Source organism: Artemia sp. Qi Xiang Cuo, chromosome 13 (genome assembly GCF_049724085.1).
Source record: "Artemia sp. Qi Xiang Cuo chromosome 13, ASM4972408v1, whole genome shotgun sequence".
Taxonomy (NCBI): Eukaryota; Metazoa; Arthropoda; class Branchiopoda; order Anostraca; family Artemiidae; genus Artemia; species Artemia sp. Qi Xiang Cuo.
In genome coordinates this window covers 33,959,401-33,975,780 of record NC_142806.1, presented here as the reverse complement: position 1 = coordinate 33,975,780, position 16,380 = coordinate 33,959,401, and the positions used below count along the sequence as shown (strand labels likewise).

At 34.6% G+C, this 16,380-nt stretch overlaps 1 protein-coding gene across 2 annotated transcripts in view; it reads left to right on the top strand.

Annotated features, from left to right (window-relative positions):
• SA1 (stromal antigen) overlaps positions 1-16,380 on the top strand; it is an 85,238-nt gene that overhangs the window by 58,279 nt on the left and 10,579 nt on the right. For both annotated transcript variants that reach the window (XM_089099502.1, XM_089099499.1), the window contains exons 14-15: positions 9,312-9,445; positions 12,595-12,765. In XM_089099502.1, coding sequence (XP_088955628.1) covers positions 9,312-9,445; positions 12,595-12,765 — 305 coding nt within the window. The remainder of the gene's footprint in view (positions 1-9,311; positions 9,446-12,594; positions 12,766-16,380) is intronic.

Sequence of the window (16,380 nt, the reverse complement as noted above, 5' to 3'; positions counted from 1 at the left end):
ACTGAACCGTGCATGTCGGTTTTTTCGTCTGCTTTAATAGCCATTCTGCGCTCAATCTTGCCATTGTTCAGTAAATATTGATGAAGTGTTTTTTCCAAGTTCTCACCAATGTCCATTTCATATTTTGTAAAAACTTTTTGTGACATACAGTTTAAACCAACTGTAGAAAAAAGCTCCTGAATTTGGGCATGGCTCATACCAGTGCTTATTGCGCCAACTACTGCTTCTTTGTTAACGTTTATTATCCCTGTGCTGACCTTTCGTCTTTTGGCTACTCTTTCTGTAGTAAAATTGGTTCTTTTTTGCTTTTTTTCAGTCTGCTTTTCTTCTGGCTGTAAATCTGATTCCAAACTGTGTGATTAGCGAGATGGTTTCGATGTCTTTTTCGGTGCTGGTGGCATTTCAGTGTGTAAAGTAACCTCTTCACTGCACGATTCACATTTGAAAAAGAAACGTGAACGTAATCCAGCCCTGAACTCTCTGTCGAACATCATATTTGCGATAAGTTGTATGTCTTGGCACCTGAAACAAGACATTGGCTAAGAATTTGACATTGGGGAGGGGGGAATTCATGGGATGAGATTAAATTTGTCACAGAGTAAAAACGGAAATTAGTATAGGCACCCCCCCCCTCGGAAAATACCCCTCCCCCCGTGAAACACCTCCCGAAAAGTAATACCCCCATCCCTTTTTGGTTGGTTTGCAATACATTTCGACTTATAAGAAACGACTAGAAATTTCCTTAAAACTCTAAAATGGGGTTCTCTATTTATTTTGTAGTTACGGAGGGAAGGATGTTTTTAATGCCAAAACATCCCAAGTCTTAATAAACCTTAGCGTAAAGAGCGGTACTTTAAAAGGTAGGTAGTTCCCCACATATTCAGGATAATTTTGTTCCATCTGCGATTAGAAAAGGTTCAGACTTGGATTAAAGGGAGCAGGGACTGATAAAAAAAATTAGGCAAGTAAAAGGAACAATGGATAAGATTATGGGTAACGACCAGATCAAGAACCTCTTGGGTAGCAGAAAGTCTTGTTCCTAAATTTTAAGGTCGATAGCTTGAGCTCTTGGTTTCAAAATTGGCACTGCACTTTTTCATGTGATTTTTGGGTCCTTGCAATCATCCCTGGCTTCAAATGGTAGGAAGTGCGGTACACAGTCGATATTGTGTTTTATTTACGGGAACCAAGAAGTGTTACATGGATTCTTTGGTTTCGTACGGATAACTATCCCTTTGCCAAGCTGTATCTTGGTCACCCTTAGTTGAAGCATGCGAATATCTCAAATGGTAGCCTCTAAAGCATGTCACATACTGGGATTCCACCTAAAAATAAAGCAAATTTATTGCAGCAAATCAAGGCATCCGTGAGTCCAAGTCTTTATTTATGCATTTTACTCTGACACACATCAAACTTAAATCCAACAATGAATAAATAAATAAAAGTAAATTGCACACAAGTGCAGGGGCACCAATTTTCGAAAACATCCGAAAGGGTGAGAACTCCATGTTTAATAAGAAAATAAGATACCCGCATACATTTTTTTCAAGATTTAAGAGAATTTTAGGTAGGCTACTTGTATGGTATAGCCGTGACCACTCAAGTGTTCATCCATTGACACATTGTAGAACCGATTTTTTTTCGCTCGTTTCTTTCAGCTTAGCATGAGACAAGATGGGAAATATATAATTTTGGCAATATATTTGCACCTAAGGGGGAGGGGTGTTGGTAAAGTATTTGGACAGTGTTAAGTTAGAAAACAATTATTAATTAATAATATGGAAAATAATTGTACCTAACAAATTATGCTTTCCGACCCGTTATGCTTTACCCCCCCCCCCCCTAATAAGCAAATATATAGCTCAAATTCGTTTCTAAAGTATTATATTTTTATCATACTTAGGTATATTTCATTTGGATTGAGCGTCAGAGAAACAGGTTCCACTTAGATGAGGAATATTAGGTCAGGGTTCAGGGGCGGATCCAGGATTTTTTTGGGGGGCGCAAAATAGGTTCTTCCGATAAAAATATTTGAGGGGGGGTGCAAAAGAGGTTGATCCGATAAAATTGCGATAGCAGCAAGTTTAATTAACGCAAACTTGAGTTAATTGAGTGAATTACACTACTTTAGACTACGCTAGGGGGGGCACACACCCCCTCCCCCCTGGATCCGCCACTCTCAGGGTGATATCGTACAAGTACCGAATTTTTTTCTCAGTAAAAATACTAAAAAACAGTAGTTTCAAATCTAGTACGGAAAATACCCATAAAATGACACTCCAGCACAAACATTAAATTGGTACTTGTTAAGAAAGCGGTAAGTACAAGAGAAGTGAAGTTTCGTTAATCCTAATGAAATAAAACAAAATAAGATGAAAATATAATAGTTCAAAAACAAATTTGGGCTATATATTTGCAAAGTAGGGGATAGGGGTGGTAAAACATAGAATATATTCAATATTTAACCTATGTTTATACAGCCTCCAATCATCATTCAATAAAATGCCTATCTGTTCTCGCAATAAACTTCTCTTGTGCTTACCGCTTTCTTAATAAGTACCGTTAAATTATTCTGAGCGTCTACAGTTCTTTGTTTTTTTTTTGTTTTTTTTTTTGAGGGGGGGTGGTTAATGTAACCATCTTTGGGGTCAGGCTGAAAAACAATATTATTTTTCTATAAAATTAAAAGTTCGTACTTACATATGTTTGATTACAAGATCTTCGTAGCTTTTCAGAAAATAAAGCACATTGACTATCCAACGAGCAGTCTTCAAGATTTCAGAAGTTAAATTTCGGCCACCTGTTATTGTTTTTAGTCTCGGTGGTTCTATAATGGTTTCCTCTTTCAGAGATACTTCCTCCGAGTCAAGCAAATACTTTGGAAGTCTTGGTCTACCACGTTTCACGTATATTTTTTTTTTAACTTTTCCCTGCCCTTTTGCACGTTAGTTAAATTAAGTCCTCTTTTAATGCGCTTTTTTCCCATAACTCAAAAATTTTTTCAATCTCTGGAATAGAACTTGCTCAATCCTTGATATATTTCGATTGGTTTTGAACAACGGCATACAGCGGATACGGCATGTTTATCCAAGTTTAGTGGTAGACACGGCGCCTGTTAATTGCAACACTGACCCAAAAATTAAACAACCCTTGTTCAACTTGAGGGTTCCGTAACTCCAAATTGATTGCAGCGAAAAAAAACAAAGGATAAAAAAAACCTTTAATTGAGTAAAATCAACATAAACTGTCTGAACAAATAGTTTGGGTCAAAAATATTTACAAGCTAGTATGAAATTTATTACAGTTGTTAATATCGTTTTCTTGAACAAAGCCAAAAGAGTTTTTGTATAAAAAGTCATTTAAAAAACAGAGGGAGTATAAGAAAAAAAAGTGAACCTGAACAAATGATAGCCATTAGTCTCCCAAATCAGGTGAACCACAATTTAAGTTCTCTAATATATCTGTTTCTTTAAACAAACAAAATTTCTTTAACATTGAAGAGATAGCCAAGCGACTTGGACTGCTTTCGCCCCTTAAGGTATTTTTTTAGCTGAAATTAAAATTATTCTCAAATTCCATAGATAATTTTGCAGTTTACGTAATAACTTTAGCGATTCCGTTAAATTTTTCAGGAATTATTCTAGTTTCAATTGACAAATCAGATTTTTTTTTTCAAAACCCTATTTATAATTGACTTTACCGATCCTTTAAATAAAATTTTAGAATTCAGCTATATCTGATGAGACTTCCATAATGAACAATATCGATCCATTTTGTGTTTCTTATATTATTCAGTTGCTATGAGCTAGTAATAACCTGGCTACAACCTACGTACATGCACATGAAAAATGTATTTTTTCGTAAAAATTGATTATATTTTAAAACTAATTTTTTTTTAATTACAAAAGGTTTTTAACTCCATCAATTTTCTTTAAAATGAGCCTTTAAACAGCTCTCTACGATGTTCCAGTGCCAAGCGATCTGAGGAAAAAAAAAATATATATGCAGGATGTCGTGGTTTCAGCCACTTTTCTTACACAGCTTTCTGAGGGGGGAAAAAAGAAAAAAGATGCCCTATATGCAGAATATCGTGGTTTTAGCCACTTTTCTTAATTTTCAAGCCAACATAATTCCATTCTTGTTCAAGCCAAAAGACAGTAAGTTTTCTATATAGGGATTTTGAACAAGGCGGTCATAATAGTGTACTTCTTGTTTTGATATGACTCTATTTTTAGGAGTTATGGGTTATTTTAGTTTTTATTAAGGGACGTCATCATCTCTTACTAGGTTGCTATCTACGCTGCAACCCGGATCTACGACCATGATACAGTTGAAACTTACATTATCCATATTTATAGTGGACTTTTTTGATCCTTTATGTAGGTTTAATATAATTTATCAATCTCTGAAGTTGCTCTTTATGTTAAAAATTTCAATTAGTATAGGCTAGGGTTCATTCTTTATTATAATTCTTTGCTAGGTTTCAGCTATCTCTACAGCCATGATACCTATGAAACTTAAATAATCCCTATTTATAATTAACTATGTCAATCCTTTGTATAATAATAATAAGCTGTATTGATACTTTATGTAATAGTTCTTCTAACGATCGTCTTTTAATATAAACTACAACCTGGATTTATTTTACTAACTTCTTTGTTGGTTGAAGCTAAAATAACTCGATCCTTAATTAAACTTTATGTAAAAACATTAAGTATTAGTCTCTTTCTAATACTTAGAACAGAACTTAGAACTAATACTCTAAGACATTCTGTCTAGCTGAGGAGGAAAAAAAACGAAGTAAAAGATGCCGTCGATGCAGAATATCGTCCTTGGAGCCACTTTTCTTGTTTTTCAAGCTAATGAACCTTTCTCATTATTCAAGCCAAGGGACAGTTAGTTTCCTCTAAAGGGATTTTGGAAAAGGCGGTTCTAATAGTGTACTTCTTTTTTGATCTGACTCTAGTTTTTGGAGTTATGGGCTATTTGACTTTTAACTACGGGACGTGATCGTCCCTTACTAGGTTTCTAGCTGCTGCTGCAACCCGGATACTTTGAAATTAAAAAAAGAAAAAAACCTATGGCTTTTTCTTAATTGGAATAGTAAGAGACGATCTGGCTACAACCTACGATTATGACGGCATTGATCAATCTTTTACATAAAAAATGCAGTTTTTCGTAAAAAATTGATTTTATTTTTAAAATTATTTATTTTTAATTATAAAAAGTTTTTAACCGCGTCAATTTCCTTTAAAATGAGCCATTAAACAACTATGTACGATGTTCCAGTGCCTAGCTAGCTGAGGAGAAAAACAAGAAAGAAAGAAAAAAAGATGCCGTATATGCAGAATATCGCGATTTAGGACACTTTTCTTTATTCTCAAGCCAGTAAAATTTCCTTGTTCTTCAAGCCAAGAGACGGTAAGCTTTCTTTAAATAGGTTTCAGACAAGGCGGTTCTAATAGCGTACTTCTTGTTTTGATCTGACTCTATTTTTAGGAGTTGTGGGTTATTGTAGTTTTTACAAAGGGACGTGATTGTCTCTTACTAGGTTGCTATCTACCGGTGTAACCCGAAATAATAAGTTTTAAACCAATATTTTACCCTTTTCTATAGCCAAAGATCAAGAAAGATCATAAATGGGTTAAAATGTAACTTCCCAGTAAAATCACTATTATACTCAGAAAGAGTATAAAAAAGTATCAAGTGGTATGTTCACCTAATTCGTAGCTCAGTAATGGAAATATCTCCAAATTTACCACGAGCACTCCCCCCTTTTCTGTATAGGGGCACTGCTTTGATTTTATAATAGTCCCTAATTATACCCTTTGTATAATAGGGCGTTTTTCTCCTTAAAATCTCTTATAATTTTAAAGTTAAACAGAATAATAATTAAAAAAAAATTACTCGCAATCCAACGGTCAAATCAACTCTCTTTCTATCAATGATCCAAATTCAATTGAACAAAACATGTTCAAATAATATTCTTTACCAAACCACGACTTACAAGAGAATCTTATGACATTTAATAACGTTCTGAACACGATGCTTCTACAAACATAGGAAGAAATGTCTATATTTCAACAATTTCTGTCTGGTTTTTGAGGGGTTGTAAATCATTGAGACAAAAATTTCGGAAAGTAATGAGAAAATTATGTTAATTAACGAAAGAGTCACTAGGAGCGGAAAGTCCTAGTGACTTTTCAGTAGACAGAGTAGGAGTGGAGTGGAATGATAAATCACTAGGGTTGGCAACCCTGGGCAGAAAGTTGAAATAAATATATTTTTAATTATTTGAATAATTAATAACTTATCTATTATCATCAAAAGCAATTGGCTTGAAATCTCAATTTTTGTGTTCGTTTTAACGGCAATGCGGGGCTCAATTGGGCCTAACCGCTCTAATCGCCCTATATCCGGCCCTGACCGAAATATTGAAATGAAATGCAAATTCTGACGAAACTCAATCATCATATACATGATGGTGCAACTCGCGTACCTTTTGGCAAGACAATATAATGCAAGTATTTTTTGAAAAGTAGCTTGTCTAGGGTATGATTCGTCATGTGCATGATTTTGCTGACTGATTCCCTACTGTCTGTTGTTTTCTATTCCAACTAAGAAAAAGTCAAAAGTGTTTTAATATTTTATTATACAAAGGAGCTACACACCCTAGACATCACTCAATACACATCAAGTGGCTCACATCACTCAATACACATCCAGGGGTTGGACACATCCAAGGGCCTACCCCCTCCTCCCTGAAATTCCTAATGATTTTTTTTATAGTTGAAGTTCTTGCTCTTAGTTGTCCCTTAATTTTGTGTTGTATACTTCTATAATATATTGGAAGTATTGTACTTTTTTTGTTTTTATGTATCTGTCTAGATCCTAGGCTTTTAAGGTCTCTCTGGCATCCTCAGACGAGAGTTGTCATTTTCCCTTAGTCATTCCATCACTGCTCGATCTCCGGAAACTCTTATTTAAAACTTATTATGAATATGTTTGATCAGGTGGGAAGTTGCGTAAGCTTCATTGTTAGTATTTGACTTGACGTGACTTGGTTGTAAAAAAAATATATATTGAAACATATGATAATGGTAAAACGAAACTATCAACGATTTTTTTATATTTTTTTTTCAAAACAATGATTTATAATTTTTTTCTACTGTTCCAGTTGCTGGGGCAAGGATTGAAGATACGTCGTCTAATCTCATTTTTTTCAAAACCACTCCACTCAGAGGAATATTAGTCATTGACCTTATTTGCAGCTTTATACATCTTTTTTTTCACATTTTAACTGCTCGAGTGAGATTGAACATTCAGAATGAAACAAATTAGCCCTATAACAGTATTACATTGACGCTAATCATCCAGATCAGTTTTCTGTTGAGTTTATATCTACAACTATTGGCGACATTCTTTGCCCACATGGTAATCTCAACAGCGGTTTAAATGCCTTATTTCACTTGAAATTCTAATTGAATAGTATAATTGTAAATCCTATCTTAGTAATACAATAGCTTTCTTTAATACCTTAGTGAAGTTTAGAAATTCTTAAACCTTTTTGTAGTTATAAAGCTGATGCTGCAAGTCCTTAACTCGATCAGACAAGCTAAGCTGCACAGCGGAGTAGTTTCATTGACATAGGGTTTTTATTAACTTATTAGTCTTAACTGGTTTTTTTTTTGCCACTAATTGAAAACACTTAGAAAGGGGAGGGTTGTTTAATTTCTTGGGAAAGATGGGTTGATATTCTAGCGTCTGTAAAGGATAAACAGAAAAGAGGAATTGAATTCACGCCATATTTTTTTTTTTTTTGAACTCAACTGAAATTGCTGATTTTTCACCCTATGACTTGAAACTAAAGAACAGAACGATAATTATGCCAATGTGTAATTTAGATGTTTTAGGGGGCATAGGCATTATAACATTCCTGTTTGTTACTGAATTATATAACAACGCAATTGAAGCAGAAATAAAACGACCGGGGAAAAGCTGGGAAATAAGTTTTTTTGGTATCTATAACGTCATTCGAAATTACACATTAAATTGAATGAATCTTAACAGGTAAAGCAAAAGATATGGAAAAATGTGTGAGGTAATTATACTCGAAAATAAAGCGCAACGAGATCTGTGGATAGATAACATGGAATGGCTGGCAACACAACAAATTTCAAATGAAAATATTGGACAAAGAAACCTATGATTATGATACAGGTGGCAGGGATTATTACATAGAATCTTTAGTGAAATCTGCTATTATTAGAGAAGCAACAGTGAGAATCACAGCGAATCCCAGAAAAAAACAAATCCTGTAAAATGGATGATTCTTTGATCGGATTGTTGTATTGTATCATATTAACGACGCTTCTGGCCTACTAAGGTCCTTGCGTTGGCCATGCACTGTGTTATTACAGCCGGGTTCGGTCTCTGGGTCCTGTATTACCAAGCTGAGGTCAAACCCACTGCACCACCACAGGACTTGATTCTATGATGCATTAACAGGAAGGAGGAAATGAATGTACGTCAGACTCTCTTAATTTAATTGAAATTGCTGATTCGAGACCTCACGACTTAAAACTGAAAAATAACGAAATGATTATGCTTATGCGTGATTAGAGATTCAAGTATATACAAGCCTGCCACGTGCTAGGCCTAGGCAAGTTTAAAGAGATTAGTTATATATAAGCTTAAAGAGAGTATATATATATATATATATATATATATATTGTGTGGTGAGTCTATATTGTGTGGTGAGTCTTCAACATTGGTTGTAGGTATTGAAGTTTGTAATGTAAATTATTTGCCTTAAAATTACCATGAAACAGATCGTAATTAACAGATAGCACCAAACTTTTGGTTGGATAGTTTTCTTAAAAGGTTAGAGTATTCTACACAGTTTCACAAGGAAGGAGGAATCTCCCCTCCCCTTGCGATTGGTCTGAAGGAGCCCCTCGTTAAATTAAAAAATAGCATCCTAAAGATACACCTTTTCTATCCCCCTGAGAAAAATATTTTGAAAATCACAATGGTCAAAAGTAATGGTGAGAATCACAAGAATGTGATTCTGAACCATCTGAGAATCACACTTTTAATCGACGCTGATCCCCTGTCTGGGGGGATCAGTGTCGAAAGCCTGAAAAAGTAAGGTTTTGGTGAAAAAGCAATTTTCTTCATTTAGACAAAGCCCTTCACTGACTCCCTGTACATGTATTTTATATGTGAGTCAACCATCACTTGGATTATTATTTTTATGTGCGCTAAACATTATTGTTTCTAATTTGTAATACTTTCACTCTTTCCTCTAGAGAGACTGGATGATCACGCGCGTATTGAAGAGTTACATAAAAGAAGAAACTTCCTGTCTAGTTTTTGCAAGCTCATAGTCTACAATATGTTTCCAAGTAAATCAGCCAGTGATGTTTTTAAGAACTATCTAAAGGTATTACTATTTATATTCTTTACCCTAAAGTAGTTGTCAAGATCGACCTTCTTTGAATGGATTTTATGATCAACCTTCCACTGCATTCAAGGTCACCTGTAGGGAAGGGCCATGGGACAGATTTAAGGGCCGATTTAAACAAGTAGTCCATTAATGACAGGGACAGGTCCCTGGGGTACCCCGTTGCCCTCCGGACCCGCTTATTATGCTATTATATAGGTACGACTAACTATTAGGTATGTAACTATTATCTTGATTTGTCTCAATAGTCGGAAACAAATTTATGAGAATTTCGAAAGTTGCTTTTCTCTATGGTGTGATGTCATTTTTGATTGACTCCGCATGGATCGTTCTTCACTAGGGTCCAGCTAAAGAAAAGCTGAAGGGTTTTTCATTTGTGTAATATATATATTCAGTATGAAAGAACCGTAAGAGATGTTAAAAGAATTCTCTTTAAATGTTCTCCATATCAAATAAGAAAACTAAACTGGAATAGTTCTTGAAAATAAAGTAGCCAAGAGCTTGAATATATTCTTTATGTACGTGTATATACTCGTAGAACGTTGTATCAAAATCTATTAAAGAGATCATTGTCGTTCGTTAAATTATTGGGGAAGGGGAGGAATATTTGATCCTGGGTGTGTTCAAAGAGGCTAAGAGTATTAAGGTGAAACTTCAGGGATTGAAGCTAAACGCCTTTAGGAATTGCATAAGTAGATTTCGTAACAGTGAAGGAGGGTGGCTCTTAAGAAGAAAACACTATAATAAAAAAGCCTAGTACTATTAGATCCCCCGATTGATGCCCTTTCCAAATACAATTTTTGGTACCCTGCAAATGGACATTACCGTCTTCCTAATGGTCCCAGATGTAGCCCTAAATAATTTATTTTTGGATTATTTTTCATTTCCTGATGCTTTGTATTGTTTTTTGTTGACTATTAGCTGTATTCTTGACCCGTCAAGGACATATCTAGCTGTAAAGGAATTGGGATTAGTTGGAGAAAAATATTACTTGAAAATTATTTTAAAGATTGTTACAAACACGAGATGTCATTAGTTCTATTTTTAATACTGGATCTTAGCATAGAGAAAATCATAATCAACAACATAATGGTCGCGTTTTCCCGTTAAATAGTCAGATCTAAGTGTATTTAGTCTAAAGATGTGTTCTAAATGTAACTTTTCCTTGAAGTAATTTCCTAGAAAAAAAATTATTTTTTTTTGTTTATTTGTTCTTCGCCGGACTCTTTCATTTCGTGTTGCACTAAATCGTTTTTGATTGCCGGAAAATTGCGAATCGATGAAAAATTACAATATATAAGTAATCAAATTAAACTGAAATCAAACAGGAACTACCACAAACAGGGGTAGGGATAATCTCCCCTAACGTTTCTAAAGACCTGGACGTGCTTTGCGTTTTACTAAAAACAACTTTGATTTGGAGGTGTGTGTTTTTTTTTCATAGTACATAAAAAAAAACTAACCCGGATTGCTCAAAAGTACCAGTGAATGCAGGGTAGGAGTTTCATATATATTTATATTTATTCCTGAACGGTTGAGGAAAATTAGGGTGTTGAGAATCAATGGAACCGTTTTTATTTCCAGTGTGAGGTTCCCTTGGTTTCATAACTAATTAAAATGCCTTCATGGCCGGAATTTTCAATCAGATCAATAAAATATATATATATATATATATATATATATTATACGGTATGATTCTTGGATGGGGCCAAACACGATGATAGTTGCTTATCCTTGAGTCACAGTCTTCAAATTTGACAGCTGAGATAAGGTCTTAAAATGTGTTCGAAGGAAATTTAGAATTAAAAGAGGAAACTTACTTAAATGTTCAATTGCAAAGTGCTCAATTTTCAATTACAAGGTCAATTTTAACCATTAGTGCATAAAAAAGGTCATACGGTGATCACATCCTCTCCAATTCACGTAGATTATTCACATGAGTAGACCTGACAACCCCCATGCCTGCCCAAGACAAGAACATAATTTGTACTTTACTGAAAACACATAAATGATCGGGGATTGTCAGTTTAATAAACATATACTAATATTTTTTTCCATAGGCCTTAATAATTCATTGTTTAATAAAGTCAAAAAAATTAAATCATTTAAAATGTATTATGTTCTCAGTCCAATTTTAACAGTTTTGACTACTAGTGCATACATAATTAAATATCCTTTCCAAGGCTTTTAAATTCTTTTAAGTCTATTGAATAGTTACCCCATTACACTTTACAAATCCTAATAATTCAGTGCTTTTTAGCCAAAAAGGCTTACAGCTTAATGTCCTTTCTTCACCTGGAATTTTATTCTCTCACTCGAAATTCCCTCATACCCCATTTTTTCATGTAAAGTAAAATTTGTCTTTTTCTTGTGTTTTTATTTGGTTATACCAGTGGGAGAAGGATATTACCACCTTTTTTTACACCCTTTTTTACATTTAAGTAAAAAAAAAACTCTTTTTAAGTGAATATAATATTGCCACACACTGTAATACATCCTTTACTAACAGGTTCTAAAGTACAACGGCTATGGGACTCTCCTCCTGGATAGGAGGATTAGATATCAAATTGCTTGATAATAACGATTATTACTTCTTTAAAGTGTTAGAAGTAAATAAATATGGCGAACTAGACGTAGAAATTGTCCTTTTTCTTCTTTTTTTAAGTAATAGCGCTACAACCGTCTCCCTACAACAAAAAGAGATACGCCCAACGTTTTCTACTCTGGGAGATCACTTTTGGCTGGATACATCGCAAAGTTAACATGTGAGATTGACATAATTTTGATGATCAGGGTTTTAATTAACCTAAGCCATCACACTTGAACGAGAAAACAGAGCCGTCGAATAGCTCTGGTTCCAGCGGCGTCACTTTAGAGGGAGTGGTTGGGTGCCTGTGCCTCTTTATATTCCCCCTCCCCCACTAAATCTTTTGTCTCCTGTCTTCTAGGTTCTGAAATGACCTATTTGGTATTTTCAGTGAAAAATGTTCTTTTTCTAGTGTTTTCATTGAAAATGTTGAAATTAACAACAAAATTGCCCCCTCCATAAATTATGACAAAATACTTACCCCCCCCCCCGTCCTAATTTTCGTGAATTGACGCCACCAACTCTATTTTCGTTTTTCTAGTTTTATGATCAGTATGGTGACATAGTCAAGATGACTTTAAGCAAAACTCGAGAAAATAACAAAGTCAATAGTGCTAGAACAATGGTTTTGAGCTTATCAACTGCTTTCACTGAAGCTAAAGCTCTGGAAGGGACAAGAAAACAACAAAACGAGGCCATGACTGCTCTTAAGGTACAAATCTATTCATTTTTCTTATACAGTTGGTTCTCGACAACTCGAACATTGATAACTCAAAATCCTCGATATCTCAAATTATTTTCAATCCCCTTGGAAACATATGTCTAAGTCGAAGAAAAACCTTGCATAACTCGAAATAATTCTGGGGTTACATTTTGTCTGTAAGTTGAAGTGGCCCAAAAATTACCTCTATGACTGGAAATTCAGTACTTAAGTTGTCATTTAATTTTTATTTTAGCTCCACAAGTCAAAGTTTACCAAAGTTTTTTCAAAGGGACCTCTATTAGTCGAGACCCTGCAGGTTGCAACGTGTAAATTTTGATATACAGTAATTTTGTTCAACATATTTTTGTATCAGATTCTGTAAATGTTCAGGTGTCTATTTCCTACCAAACTAAATTTATTATTGAAACTTGAAAGTCAAATCTTGACATTTCAAAGTAAAATCTTCATATGTTAAGTCTCTAAAACACTAATAAAGTTATTCTTAACCTTTTAGTGGCTGTAGGGAATAAATTTAGCGATTTTGTACCTCTGTAACTCGTTATCTTTATAAATTGAATTTGATGTACAATGACCTCTATAGCTCGAACTATGCATACGTCGAACTATACGTTAGTCGAATCCTGGTCCCGTTAATTTCAAGTTAGCGAGAGTCGACTATATATATATATGTGTGTGTATGTTTTATATATATATATATATATATATATATATATATATTATATATATATATATGTGTGTGTGTGTATGTATATATATATATATATATATATATATATATATATATATATATATATATATATATATTGCCAAATTAATTTATCTTTTAATTTCTAATACTTGTAGCTGTAGGTCTGTTATATATTCAGTGAGTGCTCAAATTCTTTAACTGGGCTATAAGAATCACCAAATATATCCTTATCTTCTGTCGACCAACCGACCTAAGTTAGGTCATTGTTCAAATAGTTGAAGAAGTTAATTCCTAATTAAATAGGAAATTTATTATAGGAAGTTCTGATGAATTTAAAGGAAAAGCGTATTGTTGAAGGAATGAAAGTAGACTTAATTTTTTGAAAATTTAAAAAAATAAAGGGGAAAAAAATATGTGCAATGTTTCCAATGTGGAATGTTTTTCATGTAGATGTGAATGACTTCTACCCAGTGCAAGCGTAACTCGATTGCAGCGCAGACACAGTGCATCACACCGACGTGTCATACCTCACAAGTATTTGCCCAGTCGTAGTGACACTCAAGTTGAGTCGTAGAGTGATTCCTGAAAGTCTCATCGACCTTTATTGAATGTTATCCTTCTATCAGAACCCAGTAAAATCCCACCTAGGATATATGCCTATTCTTTACAAGCGCGATCACTTCCCGCCACATTCTTTACATCCCAGAAGGCCACTTTTGCCGCACAGTTCCGCCACACTTGTCAAACTTCCGCCAGGTTTTGGACACAATATGAAAGTGGGTGTCCCTCAATTAAGGATTCTGAAAACACTATCCCCGTTTCAAACAAGTTCTTACACTTATTCCGAACATTTGATTTTGGTGTAAATCAACAGTACTCTTAGCAAAGACGAAGAAAATAGACATACTTGCTGCTTTATCTTAAATTTTTTCCGAAAAAAAATTCCCTCTTGGAAACAGGGCAATAAGAGACGGACGATTGAATTATACAGTGAAACAGGAATCTCAGAATCGAATCTTGGAAAAATTTCTAACTTTTCGAGTGGGAAAATATGTTCTCCATGAATGCCGCTTTCTTAGAATGCCGAAGCTTTTGCATACCTTTTTTTAATTAAGTCTATACAGTGTGTAAAAGATAGGTTTTCATTAAGAAGAATAGTGGTCCCCAGGTAGGGAATTTTGAAGGCTTAATGTCAGGTAGCTAAGGACGACTCTGGGAATTACCATCAAACCATAGTTGTACTCACTTGGCTAAGTTCACCGAGCTTGAAAAACCAGATTCCTTTTTCCGTGAGGCATGAAGGGTTTTATTGTCAGTAAACAAAAATGTGGTCCTTTATCTGCACCAGCTGTACCGCTTTCTTATCTTTCTGTACTTTTTTTCTCATTCTTACGTTTTCGCTGCACTGACTAATATGACGATGATGGCATGGAACGTTAGGGGGTTGAAAGACGACCATCCTTCTAACATTTCGACAGACAAATTTAGACATTTTGAACCGTACTTGTTATTAGTTTCGGGGACTTATCTCCCACTGCTATGAACTATGAAATTAGGTGAAATAGGATTAGCTTAGGTTGAGACGATGGACTATATAGGCAGGGAGCAGGATTCAAGATCAGCAAGGAAGCATCTAAGTTTTATTGAAGTTGTTAATTATAAATATCGAACACTTTATGACTAACGTATGAAAGTTATCAGTTATATCAATTCGTATTTGTGTTAGGGACTTTTAATCCCCTTCTCAGAACAAATATGTATGGATGGAATTAATGTATAGGCAGAATTGGTATTGGGAAGGAAAGTAGTTTATGTTAACAGACTGCTACAATTTTGTATGTCCAGTATTTGTGCAGGTTTGATAATATAGTTATAACCAGCACTGTATTTAGTCACAAAATGGCCCATACGTTAGCATGATATTTGCATAATGATAATACGACCAACTTGTTGCTAAAGACGTGTAAAATCTAGTAGTATGTTATTTTACAAATCAAGCAGTATTCTGAGCTAAGTTAAAGTTGAAATCTATGAAAGGTAACAACTTACTAAATAGGTATAACATTAATAGACTTAAAAATAAGGATTTGATGGAAATTTTTCAAGAACAGGTGGATTTTAAAGGGAAGGAACTATAATTTAATCAAACAGTTCGTGGTAACGAACTGTAAGTAAGGAGCAACCCGGCTCAATGGTAACTGAAACTCTAGAAAACGGGTTTTTGATACTAATAGATATATCAAAAGAATCAGATTTCAATGCTAATTTCAAACATATAACTTTCATCAAGTTTAGTGCTACCCATCAAAAGTTACGCGCCTGAGAAAATTTGGCTGATTTTCAAAAAAAGGGGGAAAGACCCTCTAAATGTTATAGAACCTTAATGAAAATCACACCATCATATTCAGCGTATCAGAGAACCCTACTGTAGAGGTTTTAAGCTCTTATCTGCAAAAATGTGGAATTTTGCATTTTTTGCCAGAAGAAAGATCACGGGTACGTGTTTGTTTGTTGTTTTTTTCCCCAGGGGTGATAGCATCGACCCAGGGGCCATAGAATATCGTGGGTGTGCTCATTAGAACGGAAAATAAAAGTTCTAGTGCCCTTTTTAAGTAACCAAAAAAAATGGAGGGCAACTAGGCCCCCTCCCACGCTTATTTTTTTCCCAAAGTCACCCGATCAAAATTTTGAGATAGCCATTTTGTTCAGCATGGTTGAAAATATGATAACTATGTCATTTAAGATGACTTAATCCCCCGAAGCTCCCAGAAGGAGGGCTAAAAGTTATAAACTTTACCCAATGTTAACATATAGTATTGGTTATTGGGAAGTATACAGAAGTTTTCAGGAGCTTTTTTTCTGGTAGTGGGAGGGAAGGGTGGGTCGGTGGTTATGTTGGAGGATCTGTTCATGAA